This window comes from Neomonachus schauinslandi, chromosome 11 (assembly GCF_002201575.2).
Source record: "Neomonachus schauinslandi chromosome 11, ASM220157v2, whole genome shotgun sequence".
NCBI classification, from domain to species: Eukaryota; Metazoa; Chordata; class Mammalia; order Carnivora; family Phocidae; genus Neomonachus; species Neomonachus schauinslandi.
Genome location: NC_058413.1, coordinates 56,817,969 through 56,833,680, shown reverse-complemented (window position 1 = coordinate 56,833,680; position 15,712 = coordinate 56,817,969). Strand labels below are relative to the sequence as shown.

Sequence of the window (15,712 nt, the reverse complement as noted above, 5' to 3'; positions counted from 1 at the left end):
CTTCATTCTTCCCCTCCTGCTATCTTCTTCTTTTTTTTTTTTTAACATATAGAGAGTCTTGAACAAGACCCAGTATTTGCTCTCATGGAGCTCAGATTTAGTAGAACTCTCAAGGACGTTTAGTGCCTTTCCCTAATGTTGGAAACATGGATTCCAAATCCCACCTTTGTCAACTGTTTGTGTGCTCTCTGCCTTGATGCTTCTAGAGGTGTGGGAATTGTGCCTAATTTTGAGAAGCATTACTTTGTGTTGTGATGAAATATAATTTTATTATATCTTCAACCTAGTGATCTTAGTTCTGCCATTTGGGGCTTCAAAGAACAGTCTACTTTGTTTTCTCCAGGAGAATCCTTAAGAGGTAATCAAGTTAGTATTTCTGTTCCCCAGATTCTGCTTCTCCCCAGAGTAAAGAACCCTAGACTTTTCCACAGCTGTTGGAGATGCAGGTTCACTCTGTGTATATGCCTAGCCTTTGAAACCCAGTGCTATGGCTCAATGTACTCTGTTCCTTCTTACCCTTTATCTGTACTCCTACAGTTACCTCGTGGGAGATGAGCTGTGGGTTGTCATGGAATACCTGGCTGGAGGTTCTTTGACAGATGTCGTGACAGAAACTTGCATGGATGAAGGCCAGATTGCAGCTGTCTGCCGTGAGGTAAGGCCAATGGCCAACTAGCCTTGAGCAGGAAGTGGCCTTCATATCAATGTCTCTCAAAAGTTCTGCACCTGATGGGATCTCAGCCTGGGCATTGGAGGTGGGAGAAAGTAGCTGAACCTCTCCCATTATTCTCTGTTTATCTGTTTTGAAATTTCTATCACTATGATCTGTTCTTTAAAGATAACTTTATTCTGATTACAAAAGGATATACCCATTGTAGAAAAATCAGATATTACATGTATATGTAAAGTCACTCTTTCAATCTTAAAGGTGACTGCTATAAATACTTTGTAATATTTTTCTCTTTTATATGGATATATATTTTAATCATAATTTTATTTTACTTTCCTATTTTCATCATGTGCTGTGAAGGAAATAAAACAGTAAGAAAGTAGTGACAGAGGAGGTACTATTTTAGAGTAGTCAGGGATGGTTTTGCCATAGATTTGAATAAAGATCTGAATATACATAAAAGCAAGTCATGCAAAAATCTAGGGTAAAATATTTTCAGGCAAAAGAAATAGAAAATTAAACACAAGTAGGTATGCTATCTTTTCTCCTCGTTGCTATTGAATGTCTAAGGTCTGTAATATGCTGGTATAATGGGGAAAAAACCTCTTTACCAAGCCTCTGTGAGAAGGATGGATGGCTGATACCAAAGAGGTTACTGCCTATGTTCTCCTCTAGGATTTTTAGGATTCATGTCTCACATTTAGGTCTTTAATCAATTTTGAATTTATTATGTATGGTGTAAGAAAGTGGTCCACTTTCATCCATCTGCATGTTGTCCAGTTTTCCCAACACCATTTTTTTGAAGAGACTGTCTTTTTTTCCTTTGGATATTCTTTCCTACTTTATTGAAGATCATTGACCATATAGTTGTGGGTTCATTTCTGGATTTTCCATTCTGTTCCATGATCTATGTATCTGTTTTTTGTGCCAGTACCATACTGTTTTGATTACTACATGTTTGTTATATAACTTGAAATCTGGAATTGTGATGCCTTCAGCTTTGCTTTTCTTTTTCAAGGTTGCTTTGGCTATTAGGAGTCTTTTGTGGTTCCATACAAATTTTAGGGTTGTTTGTTCTAGCTCTGTGAAAAATGCTATCAGTATTTTGATAGGGATTGCATTGAATGTGTAGATTGCTTTGGGTAGTACAGACATTTTAACAGTATTTATGATTCCAATCCATGAGCATTGAATATATTTCCATTTCTTTGTGTCATCTTCAATTTCTTTCATCAGTGTATTATAGTTTTCAGAGTATAGGTCTTTCACCTCTTGGTTAAGTTTATTCCTAGGTATCTTAGGGATTTTGGTGGAATTGTAAATGGGATTCCTTAATTTCTCTTTCTGCTTCATTTTTAGTAGATAGAAATGCAACAGATTTCTGTATGTTGATTTTGTATCCTGCAACTTTATTGAATTCATGTATCAGTTCTAACAACTTTTGGTGGGGTCTTTAGGTTTTCTTTATAGAGTATCATGTCATCTGCAAATAGTGAAAGTTTGATCTCTTCCTTGCTGATTTGGATTCCTTTTATTTCTTTTTGTTATCTGACTGCTGTGGATAGCCATATATATTTTTTTAAGTAGGCTCCACACCCAGTGGGATCCTGAGATCAAGACCTGAGCTGAGATCCAGAGTCAGATGCTCAACCAACTGAGCCACCCAGGCACCCCGGCCCTATTTTTATTAGAACAAGAAGATGAAGGGATTATTCAGGGAAGTTGAGAATATTGGGTGTTTTGCTGGTAAGAGACTGGAACTTTCCAATAGCCCAATAATAGAAAAGTCTGAGAGTTAGGGAAAGAGTAGATTAGGTTCAGAGCATTATGGGGTTAAGTTTGATAGTGTGATTGGGGTTTGATGATGTAAGATCTGGAGGCATTCAGATGAAATAATGGAGTTGTGTATTTAATATTAGAAAAAATAAAATCATATGAAGTCAATTTCATCCTAGAAAATATTATCACCTTTGCATTAAAAACCCTGGGATCAGGGTGCCTGGGAGGCTCAGTCATTAAGCCACTGCCTTCGGCTCAGGTCATGATCCCAGGGTCCTGGTATGGAGCCCCGCATCAGGCTCCCTGCTCGGTAGGAAGCCTGCTTCTTCCTCTCCCACTCTCCCTGCTTGTGTTCCCTCTCTTGCTGTGTCTCTCTCTGTCAAATAAATAAATAAAATCTTAAACAAAACAAAACAAAAAAACCCTGGGATCTAGAACATACCCACATAGGTTAATGGAATTAACACAGGCCCAGGACTCTTAGGAGCTACGTCTACTTTGCTGTACTCCTAATGCAGTGTTTTTCAATTTTTTTTTTTATTATCTCTCCCTTAAGGAGGCTTTTAACACATTTTTTCCTAATCACATTCCCCCCATGAAGTATTTTTTTTTTTTTTTTTAAGATTTTATCCATTTTTCAACAGAGAGAGAGACAGTGAGAGAGGGAACACAAGCAGGGGGAGGGGGAGAGGGAGAAGCAGGCTTCCTGCGGAGCAGGCAGCCCAATGCGGGGCTCGATCCCAGGACCCTGGGATCATGACCTGAGCCGAAGGCAGACGCTTAACGACTGAGCCACCCAGGCGCGCCCCCCCCCGCCATGAAGTATTAATACCATAGATATACTGCATATCTTTTTATGTACTGTGGCCCTTTGGAAAGCCACAGACCACAGTAATATCTAAAATATTTTTCACTCACTCCAGGATCTGGCTTTCACTGGTTGAGGATACTTGCATATGTGGACTTAGGGAAATCAATTTTCCCCAACTTATTTATTAACAATGGGAATTCATGCTCTATATACAAGTTCTAAGAGAGATCATCCCCCTTTAAAAAATTAGTTTTATTGAGGTATAATTCATATACCATATAATTCACCCATTTAAGGTATATAATTTAATGGTTTTTTGGTATATTGAGTTGTACAACCATCACCATAATCAATTTTAGAACATTTTCATCACCCCCCCCAAAAAACTCCTTACCCATTAGCAGGCACTGCCCCACCCACCTCACTTCTTGGCCTTTTCAACCCTGTGCAACCACTAACCTATTTTCTGTCTCTATAGATTTACTTGTTCTGGACATTTCTGATAAACAGAATCATATGATATATGCTTGTTTGTGACTGGCTTCTTTTCCTTAGTATAATGTTTTGAAAATTCATCCATGTTAAAGTATACATTAGTACTTCATTCTTTTTATTAACAGATAATATTGCATTTATTTATCATTCATCAGTTGATGGACATTTGGGTCATTTCTACTTTTTGGTTATTATGAACAATGCTATGTACTTGTACAAATTTTTAGTTGGGTATCTGTTTTCATTTCTCTTGGGTATATGCCTAGGAGTGGAACTTTTGGTCATATAGAAACTCTGTGCTTTTTTGAGAAATGACCAAACTGTTTTCCAAAGTGGCTGTACCATTTTATATTCCCACAAACAATGTATGAGGGTTCTAATTTCTTAAAATCATTTTTTTTATCATAATTTTTGACACCCAGAGGCCAGGGTCTCTCCAGCTTCCTAAGGAAAGCAGCTCTTACTTTTTCAGGGAAAAGCTGCTTCTGAATATTGGTTTGTTCTTAATTTAGCCATTGGAATGTTCTTAAAAAATGGAGTATTAATTTGAGAACATTTAAATAGTTTTTTCCAGTTGGTTTGCATCTTTTGTGTTTTTTAGTTGGTAGAAGCTTCTAAAATTTTAGCTTTGGGTTATGGACTTAAACTAGTACATTTAGTAGCAAACCTGAGATTATCTTTTCTAATCCCCACATTTTACAGATGGGAAAACAGTAGCCTAGAGAGAGTAAGTGATTTGTTTAGAATGATATTGTTAGTTAGGTAGTGGAAGAACCAAGCATCTTCATTGTTCCATTCAGTCTCTATGTTACTCATTCTGCCTGCTAATTATAGGTGTTTTCCAAGGTACTTTTCTTTCTCCTCTTCTATAACATTTGCCAGTTCCAACCATTCCGATAACTTAAAGAAAATCACCAATCAAAAATGACTCATAAATACTTATCTTAAGTCCAGATCTCTCTATAGAACTTAAGACTCTACTGAACATTTGTCTGCAAATGTTTGTAGGTATATAAAATTGAACATACCCAAAACAGTACAAATTATCTCCTCACCAAAAATATTTCTCCTAACTTCACTGTTTCTAATATCACTTCCATATGTCTCAGATATGACTCTTTTTTTGTCACTTTCCTCCAGTTTTATCTTTATAAAATCATTTCCATTTCTCCTCAGTAGTTTAGCTTGGGCCTCAGGTTCTTTGTTAAGGATCTGATGTTTGGTAAAAAACTCCAAAATACATAGGAGGAACTCCTGTAAGAAAACTACTGTAAGGTGTATTATAATAAGGTTTATTATATGAAAGGCATAAAGCAGCACCAAGTTAGAAGAGTGCTTAGCCAGGAGATAGGAGACTAGTCAGTAGACCTGCCTCTGCCACAGATTTGGTACTAGTTCTTTCACTCACTGGGACCTCATTTTCATTGTCACAAAATGAGGAGGTCGGATTAGTTGATTTTCTGTAAGTCTTCATATTATAAGTCCTTTCTCTCTCTCTTTGCCCATCCATTTCAATAGTGCCTGCAGGCTTTGGAGTTTCTGCATTCGAACCAGGTCATTCACAGAGACATCAAGAGCGACAACATCCTGTTGGGAATGGATGGCTCTGTCAAGCTAAGTGAGTAGGAGTGATGATACTTCTCTTCCTGATGGGACCCTGTCTCCTGGGGGGAGGTTAATCACATAATAGTAGCTACAAGACTCAGCATAGGGTCTTTCTTACAGGCTCACCTTGGAGATACTGCGGGTTCGGTTCCAGGCCACTGCAGTAAAACAAACATTGCAATAAAGCAAATCAAATGAATTTTTCCTAGTGCATATAAAAGTTGTTTACACTGTACTATAGTCGATTAAGTGTGTAATAGCATTATGTCTAAAAAAATGTACATACCTTAATTAAAAAATACTTTATTGCTAAAAAATGCTAATCATCTGAGCTTTCAGTGAGTCATAATTGTGCTGGTGGAGGGTCTTGCCTCAGTGTTGATGGATGCTGACTCATCAGGTAGTGGTTGCGGAAGGCTTTGGTGGCTGTGGCAGTTTCTTAAAATAAAACAGTAATGAGGCTTGCTGCATCAACTGTCTTCCATTTCACAAACGATTCCTCTGTAGTATGCAATGCTGTTTGATAACATTTTACCCACAGGAGAACTGCTTTCAAAATGGGGGTCAATCCTCTCAAACCCTGCTACTGCTTTATCAACTAAGTTTATGTAATATTTTAAATCCTTTGTGTCATTTCAACCATCTTCACAGCATCTTCACCAGGATTAGATTCCTTCTCAAGAAACCACTTTCTTTGCTCATCCATAAGAACCCACTCCTCGTCTGTTCAAGTTTTATCATGAGATTACAGCAGTTCAGTCATGTCTTCAAGCTCCACTTGTAATTCTAGTTCTTACGTTATTTTCACCATGTCTGCAGTCAGAACATACACATTTATCAACTTAAATTCACCATCCTATATGGGTACAGTTCGTGGTGTCCCAAAACAATTACATTAGTAACATCAAAGATCACTGGTCATAGATCACCATTACACATATAATAATAATAAAAATCTAGAGATATTATGAGAATTACCAAAATGTAACACAGAGACATGAAGTGGAAGTTGTTGGAAAAATGGCACCGATAGACTTGCTCATCACAGAGTTGCCACAAACCTTCAATTTATAAAAATCGTAATATCTGTGATGTGCAACAAAGCAAAGTGTGATAAAATGAGGTGCAGGCTCTTTATATTACTCAGCACTATACAAGGTGTCATTTCCTTTTTTTTCCATTCATTTATACGTTTAGCCAAAAAAAAGTTTACTGAATGCCCCCTATGTGCTATGATGGGCACAAGGATACTTTTGCCATTCTTCAAGTAGCTCTCAGTCTAGTAGTGGAGTCATAAAATACATAATTAGAAAATAGAGTTTAGTGTAATTTCTTTGATTCATTCATTCAGCAAACTTTTATCAAATGTGTATTATACTTGGGCCCTCTGGGATTAAAAAAAATGAATAAGAAGACATAGTCCTTCCTATCAAAGGCCTCATAATTTAAATAAACATATAATTGCAATTTAATGTGAATGAACTGTAAGCAGAACATCTTGTTCAAAAGTGTAAGGACCAGTAGTCCAGACAAACAGGTGTGTTACAGGTAGACGGGCAGCTGTGGGAAGATTGTTAGCAGTCTTTGTCTGGGGACACAGGGTAAGAAACTGATAAAAGCAGGGCCATTCCTACTCGTAGGTGATTAGGGTTTAAGTCAGGGACTCATGCCCAGGAAACAAAGCAAGGACCTAGACTGCCAAATTCTGAGGCATGGGAATGGTTTTTAAGAAGAAAGCAGAAGCGGGGCAAGTAGTCAAGGCCAAAGCGGGCAGCTTGGACTTTAATGCCTAGTTCTTCTGGTTTGAGGAGCGATAGGGGGCCAGAAATGATGTTTCTTTTGTTCCTCCTTCTTTTCAAAAGGTTAAATAGAGGACAGGCTAAGAGCCAGTCGTGAAAGTAGCAGTCATGTGATTCTAGCTGTGCAAAGACAAGGGATTGCAGTGGCTGGGAGCCAGGCAGAGCTTGACACCTGGGGATAGGCACCATAGTCAGTACATACGGAAGGAATACCCTGAATATAAGTCCATTCCTTCTTTTCTTTTCTTTTTCTAGCCGATTTTGGATTCTGCGCCCAGATCACCCCAGAGCAGAGCAAACGGAGCACCATGGTGGGAACTCCATACTGGATGGCACCAGAGGTTGTGACGCGGAAGGCCTATGGACCCAAGGTTGACATCTGGTCCCTGGGCATCATGGCCATCGAAATGATTGAAGGGGAGCCCCCATACCTCAATGAAAATCCTCTGAGAGTGAGTGTTACTAGTCCCATTTTAAGATGTTCGGGCTGTTGTCTTTAGTCCCAGGAAATGGGACTCAGGCGGTTCCTTACAGTTTCCAACCTGGATTTGTCTTTTCTGGATAAAACTTGGCACTGTTGGGTTTAAAGTATAAATGCTCAAAAAAAGAGATATTAGCAGTCACTCAATCATTTATTCAACAATTTTTTGAGTTCCTCTAATGTAAAAGAAACTTCTAATGGTGATGAAAAAGATTAATATATAGTAACAGAAGGTAAGTGCTGTGAGAAAAAGCTGAGTAAGGGGCTTAAGAGAGCAATGGGGAAGGAGGGAGAAATGTGCTCTTTTATTTAGAGTAGAGAAGGAAGTCCTCTGTTCTAAGTTATTTGAGCAGAAATCTGAAGAAAGGAGCAAGCCATGAGATTAATCTGATGCAAGAGTTTCCTAGGTATCAAGTATACAAAGGACTTGATTTGAGAACACAACTCGTTGTATCCCGAGAAGACCAAAGAGACCAGTGTCCCTAAGTGAGTGAGCAGGGTGGAGATGAGTAGACAAGGTCAGAGAACTAGCAGGGAGCCGAATCAGGTAAGACCTTGTGACCATTGTGAGAACTTGGCTTTTATTCTGTAAGAGATTGGAAGCCATCAAAGGATTCTGAGCTGAGTAGTAGTATGACTTAATTTATGTTATAAATATTAACCAACCATTTTGACTGCTGTTATAGAAAACAGATTGAAATACTGTTAGAATCGTTCAGGTAAGAGTGGTGGTTTGGACTATATTGGTGGCAGTAGTAATGAAGAGTGGTTAGACTCAGGAAATACCTTGAACATACTGCTGACAAGATGAAATGGATATCAGAGAAAGATGAATCAACAATACCTATAAGATTTTGGGCCCTAATTGCTGAAAAAGTTCATTTGCCATTTACTGAGGTTGAAGGGCAAGTAAAATGGGATAATAGAGTTGGTTTTGAATGTGGTGATTTGAAATGTTTATTAGATATCCAAGTGGAGATACTGAATAGAGTTGGGCATATGAGTCTGGAGTTCAAGGGTAAGAGGTCAGGGCTATAAATATGAATTTATCAGGAGGTAGTATATAGTTGGTTTATTTAAAGCATTGGAACTAGATGGTTGATGTGATCACTCACCTAGGGAGTAAGGTTTGAGTACTGAGCCCTGGGGTACTCTCACGCTTACAGGTTGGAGGAACTAGCAAATTAGACCAAGGAGTGGCCTTCCAAGTAGGAGGAGAACTGAGAGAAGTGTGTCCTGGAGGCCAAGACAGCAAAGTGTTTGGAGAAGGAGGATGGACCACTGTGTCAGATGTCACTGATAGATCGTATGAGATAAGATTGAGAAATAAACATTAGATTTGCCAATGTGGAGTTTATGGTAATGAAATGAAAGCCTGATTAGAGGACATCTACCAGAATGGGAGAAGAGGTTGAGATGGCATGTGAAAGCAGTTGTTGTTCTTTAAGCAGTTTTGCTCTTAAGGGAACAGAAAAATGGAGCAGGAACCTGAAGTGGAGTTGAGGGAGGACTTTGGTTGTTTTTTTTTTTTTAAGATGATATTATTTTAGCATGTTTGTGTGCTGATAGGAATGATGTAGTGGAAAGGAGGAATGTGGTCATGTACAAGAGAGAAGTGACATCTGTTGGAGTGCTGTCCTGAAGTAGATGAGAGGGGTTGGATCAAATATTGAAAGAGTATTAGATTAGAAGGTGGACAATTTATCCATTGTAAAAAAAGAGGAAAAGCAGAGTATATGAATACAAATGCAAGTAGGTTGGTAATTTTGGTCATGGGCAAATAAGAGAATTAGTCTGATTGCTTTTATTTTCTCATTTCTCAACCTCCCATCCAGTGCAGGAAATATGTGTGTGTTGTTGTTGATAGGTGGTCATCTCATCTTAACTGGTTACCTCTTGGATAGCTGATTACTGGAAAGTGCTTCAGTATACCAGCCGAAACTGCCTGAAGGTCCCAGCTTTGCCCTCTGATTGCACATACCACTCATCTTCCCCCATCTTACAGTGGCCTTTAAGAGATGATCAGTATGGTGTGGATGGAAATAAGACTGGGATTAGAGTCAGAGGACATAAATTCACATGAATAGCTTGATCCCAGGCATATGTCTTTATGTTTCTGGACTTTCTCTGTGAAATGGGGATGATAATTCTTGCCTAGCCTATTATCCAGATTTATTGTGGTCATTCAATGAGATAGTATTTGTGTAAATACTTTAATACTTTGTGAATTGAAGTTCTGAGTGCTTGAAAAGGACTTTTTTTTTTAAAAAAGATTTTCTTTATTTGACAGAGAGAGACACAGTGAGAGAGGGAACACAAGCAGGGGGAGTGGGAGAGAGAGAAGCAGGCTTCCCACTGAGCAGGGAGCCCGATGTGGGGCTCGATCCCAGGACCCCAGGATCATGACCCAAGCCCAAGGCAGACGCTTAATGACTGAGCCACCCAGGCACCCCAGGACTTTTTTTTTTTTAACCTATCCCATAAGATGGCTCATGTTAGGGGACCAGGGGAGGCAACAAGGAAACAGATTGTTGCTTTACAGAACACTTGCTTTTTATATTGCTCTCTTGCTAGAAGAAATCAGTTCTTAGGTGATTAAGGTGAGGGCATCAGGAGTAATTTCCTCCAGCAAATGGGCAGATAGATGTTTAACTCATCATCAGGCTAAGTGAGTAATAAACCCTTTAGATACATAATCAAGAATAATAATCAACCCATGGGTCTGGAACACATTTCATAAGTTTATAAAGTGCTTTCCAATATACTATCTTGGTTTTTACAGACATGTGAGATAGGCACCGTTGTCATCCCTATTTTCCAGATGAGGAATTTGGGAGGTCACTGGCTTGCACATGGTCACATGGCCTTTAAATGTTAAATCTGATCCTTAGGTCATATTCTTTCCAGTATACCAAAGCTGCCTCTTTGTGTCCTGGAGGCATAAAGCAGCTAACCATATTTCTAGAGGGCAGGTCTGGGCACTAAGAGAGAACTCCAGCTAGAGCCTAAGGTGATTCTCCATTTGTATTGCCAGGCCTTGTACCTCATTGCCACCAATGGGACCCCAGAGCTTCAGAACCCAGAGAAGCTGTCAGCTTTCTTCCGGGACTTTCTGAACCGCTGTCTTGAGATGGATGTGGAGAAGAGAGGTTCAGCTAAAGAGCTGCTGCAGGTAATTGTCCCTATGCAGGGAAGCTCTGAATTCAAGGGATAACTAAACCAAGCCTTTTTTGCTTCATTTTTGTCTGTGAAGCACTACTAGGCTTCTCACCTACAACTTCCCACACTCAATTTATATTCCTAGTTCGCTAACCTCCTTCATCTCTGGGCCTTTGTTCATGTTATTCCCTGAGGCTATTCCTCAGTCTGTTAAAACTCTGTACACATTCATATGCTCAGCTTAAAAATCTACTTTCTGAGCTTCTGCTGAACTTTGCCTGTAACTTTCATCAGCACTTCTTTTGTTTTGCCTGAATTAGAGTGAGATTCTGCCAATTGTGGGGAAGCCTGGAGTCGAAGGTTTGCCAAGCTTTTATACTTCCACCTGTTTAATCCTGAAATTACATAATTATTTCGTATGGTTGCAAAAACTGCTTTTAGCAGGCTACCACATAAGTATCACATTAAACTTTATGGTGGTGATTAATCTGTAGGCGTGCACAGTTACTTCTTTATTATGAGGACCAAGAGCAACTGAGCAAGGCAGGCCAGACCTCCTGCGTTAAAGTTAGTTATGAACAACCCTCTCTTTCCCACTAAATTGTAACTTCTATCTTTTTAATTTCTTGGTCTCCTCTTATACCTAGGACCTGACTTGGAAAAGGTATTCGGAAAATATTCATTGAATTGAATGAAATTGCTTAAAGTATTTACCTTCCTTGAGATGCTACCCTCTAGAACATAGTTATTCGGAAAACATTTATTGAATTGAATGAAATTGCTTAAAGTATTTACCTTCCTTGAAATGCTACCCTCTAGAACATATTTAGCATCTCTTTGTAACCAGGGTTATGGATTTACAGAGCACTGGTCTGTTAGATATGAGATTTCGGCTCTCCCAAATGTAACCCATTAGTGTCTCGGATCCTTTGAAACTGAAAACCCCTTATAACAGGCAGTACCATATAGGATCCTTTTGCCTTCCATATGAGGTTTGCTCTGGAAACCCTAGACATGGAAAAATGTTCAAATTCTACTCTAAGCCTGTGATTGGTGAAGATATTGTTAATTAGGTACCAAATTATAATTATTGAAAGATTAGTGCCCTCTAGAGTTTTCTTCCTGATACCATAAGAAACAATAAATGCATTATATTGAATCTTTACCACACTATAGGCACTAAGTGCTTTATATGTTCTTTTCGTTTATTCTTTATAACAACCCTGTGATTTATAGGTTCTATTATTCCCATTTTTATAGGTGAGCAAGTGAGGTTTCAAGTGTTTAGTAACTTTTCCATGATTATATAGCTAATATGTGGTAGACCCAGGTTTTAACCTATGTCTGCTTGGCTCTCAAGTGTGTATGCTCTTGGCTACTGCTCTTTTGTCTCAACGAGTGCTAAAACTGGAAGGGCTTTAGGGCTTATCTATGATACTTTGTTCATTATACAGAGGAGGAAACTGAAGCCTCCCAGATCGGTATTGGATCATGCTGCTTTCTCAACTCAGAGGGGAGTTGTAAAAACCTGTGATTTTATAACAATGGCTCTTTAACTTTTACTGTACGTTGTAAATATTCAAAACTATGACTTTTGGAATCTTAAATCACAAAAGCTTCACATCTCTTTCTCCTGTGAGAACACATATATGGATAAAAATACATGGGGTATTATGTTGAAATTTGTATCTTCATGATTTAGCCAAGGTCTTTTATTTTTTTCATGGTAACTTCTTGTCTTCAGTGCCTTTTTATATCCTATCTCTGCCCAAAAAGAAGATGAAGCAACTTCCAGCAATGAAAAGGTGTATATATGCCTAAATGTGTATGTGCCTATACAGTATATAGTATGATTAGTAAAAAGGACTCATAAGGATGGCAGAAGGATCAAATATGCTAATCATCTGAGTTAGTTTTGTTTAAACATTAAATTTGGTTCTCAGTTTCCTGGTGGCCAGGACAGAAAAAGAAATGTGATAGTTCCTATATTTCTTATCAAATGGAAAAACATCACATCAAGACACAAAGCCTTTTTACTACTAAATGTAAGAAAAATCATTTTTAGTTAAGAGGCTCTGAGTTACATAAAGAATTGTTCTCCATAACAGTCTTGCTGAAAATGTAGATGCAGTTTTCATACAGTGTTTTCTCCAAAATGGTCTTCTTTAATAGTTGTGGGTGTGGCCCAAAGTATAGCCCAGTGACAGTGATTTGGGAAAGGACCAAGCTCTTGAAGGCTTTATTGAATTCAAAGATAGAACAATAAATTCCTAGGTCAGTGCTCCTGAACTGCAGTATTGCAATATACCACTGGGTCATGATCAGTCAATACTTTCCCTCAGAGATAATTATTATTCTGATTATCACCATAGTTTAGTTTTACCTAATATAAAGTGGAATCATACGATATGAAATCTCCTGTGTCTGGCTTCTTTCACTCAACATAATGTCTGTGGGATTCATCCTGTTGTCAGTGTATCAGTCATTCATTCTTGTAAATTGCTGTGTAATTTTCTGTGTAGTATTATAAAATATAACATTCATTCTTTCTCTTAGACATTTGGGTTCTTTTAGTTATGACTATTGTTAAGTAAAACTGCTATGAACGTTCTTGTTTGTGTCTTTTGGTGGATACACAAACTTACTTCTCTTGGAAATATACCTACAAGTGGAAATGCTGGGATACAGCATAGATGTGTGTTTAAGTTGTAAGTAGATAGTGCCAAACAGTTTTCCAAAATGGTTTGTTATCTTTTAAAGATGTTCTTCAACTTGGGGATGATCTGAAGCTTTCCAGGCAGCACCTTGTGCAAATATGGATGCCCTTAACATCTTATGATGGTTACTGAGGAAGAATGGTAAATAGTCATGTGTCTTTGCTTTTTTTCCTTTCTAGCATCAGTTCCTGAAGATTGCCAAGCCCCTCTCCAGCCTCACTCCACTGATTGCTGCAGCAAAGGAGGCAACCAAGAACAATCACTAAAACCATGCTTACCCCAGCCTCATTGTGCCAAGACTTCTGTGAAATAAATGCTTATTTTAGAAATTCCAACCCCTGATGCCCTCTCTTCCTTGCCTTGCTCCTCCCATTTCCTGGTCTAGCGCTCTCATGACTTTGATCCTTGAAAACCATGTGTCCAGCATTGAAGAGAACTGCAACTAACTAATCAGATGATGGCCATTTCTAAATAAGGAATTTCCTCCCAATTTGTGGTTGTGAGAGTAGTTTATGATCAAGGGCTTAAGGAATAAACCCTTGGACTCCTATTTCTACACAGCAAAATCTTCTCCCTCCACCCCAATCTTACACCTGCCAGTCAGTTCTTGACTCTATATTTTGGCTTTATAACATTATCAATTTGTAATCAGTTGAGATTTCTTTAGAGCTTGCTTTTCCGAGGCTGAACTGCCCAAACTCCTATTGTACTTGAAAATTGGAACAGCAGGAGGAGTGCTGTGAGCATTGATAATTTGCCAGGGACATGAAATGGCTCATCTTCCTGGACCATGGCTTTGGCGCAGCTGATCTTGATATGGGAGAGAAAGCTACCATGTTTTTTCTTTGTGTGTGCTTCTAGCAGCTATTTGGGAGGATCTTCACCCAGTAGTGTTCCCCATGCTATTTCTTGTGAAATGGTCTTGGCTATGTAGCAGCTTTTGACTCCCTACATCCCCTAGGCTGCTGCCCCAATTCTGTCTTTGTTTAGAACTTTTTGAGAGGTTTCCTAGGGCACATGCTGGGTGAGAGCAGTGTGAGAAGTCAGGGAAAAAAATTTAGCTGCTTTTAGAACAAAGTTGGGTATCAGCATGTGTCCAGCCTGTACTATGTGTTGTTTCAAGAACTCAGCCTCTTTTTCCATCTGGGATAAGGAGCTGAAAGATCTGATGGCCTGAGTCTTTGGGTCAGAGGGAAGGATCTCCCAACTCTGAAACTACGTGTTAGCTTTGAATGGATTCGGCGACCTGATAAGATACTCTGCCAGCTGTGAGGGGACCCTGTTTTTACGATGCATGGCCAAGCTCTCTGCAAATGGAAATGCTTGCGCTGGGTGTTGGGGATGTTTGCTACCTCCTGCTATCTTTGTGGTTTTGGTCCTCCCTCTACAATAGGACCCCTGGCCAGCATTGTGGCTTGTCATGTCAGTCCCATTGGCTACCTTGTCATGCTCTGAGGTACCACTGCCTCTTGCAGCACAAGTTTTATTTCCTTCAATAAAAGGAGATGAAAATATTCTACTTGGAGTATGCCTCTCTTCTTTTCCTTCTCCCCTTTTCTAATTTTTCATTTTGAAATAATTTCAAACTTAAGGAAACTTAAATATATATATACACATATATATATAAAATAAAAATGTATATATAAATTTTTCTTCCTGAACGATTTGAGATTAAGTTGCAGTGAGATGCCCCTTTACCACTATGTACTTCAGTGTGTATTCTTTTTCTTAACACTTTTAATTATAAACTAAGAGAAAAGGGCCAAAAATGGTTATATATTATAAGGTATTGGCTCAGGCGAGTATGGAAACTGAGAAGTCCCATGATCTACATCTACAGGTTGGAGCCCAGGAAGGCCAGCGGTGTAGTTCAAAGGCCTGAGAGCCAGAGGGCCAGTGGTGTAGATTCCAGTCAAAGTCTGATGTGTAAGAACCAGGAGCACCCAGGGCAGAAGATTGATGATGTCCCAGCAACGCACTCCACCTTTTTGTTCTATTCAGGCCTTCAGTTAATTTGATGATGCCCACCCAAGCAGGACTCTGTCCACCAATTCATATGCTAATCTCTTCTGGAAACATGCGTTTCCCCCCTACCCCCGCCCCCCAACCACACCCAGAAAGAATGTTTAACCAGATACTGGGCATCCCATGGCCCAGTGAAATTGACACAGAAAGTTAACCATCACACACTCCATC

The 15,712-nt window shown here is 39.1% G+C and overlaps 1 protein-coding gene across 2 annotated transcripts in view; it reads left to right on the top strand.

Moving 5' to 3' along the window:
* Positions 1-15,030, top strand: part of PAK1 (p21 (RAC1) activated kinase 1) — a 139,969-nt gene extending 124,939 nt beyond the window's left edge. For both annotated transcript variants that reach the window (XM_021704727.1, XM_021704728.1), the window contains exons 11-15: positions 538-655; positions 5,274-5,373; positions 7,415-7,611; positions 10,675-10,812; positions 13,696-15,030. In XM_021704727.1, the coding sequence (XP_021560402.1) occupies positions 538-655; positions 5,274-5,373; positions 7,415-7,611; positions 10,675-10,812; positions 13,696-13,782 (640 nt within the window). In that variant the 3' untranslated portion in view covers positions 13,783-15,030. The remainder of the gene's footprint in view (positions 1-537; positions 656-5,273; positions 5,374-7,414; positions 7,612-10,674; positions 10,813-13,695) is intronic.
* Positions 15,031-15,712: the final 682 nt, after the last annotated feature.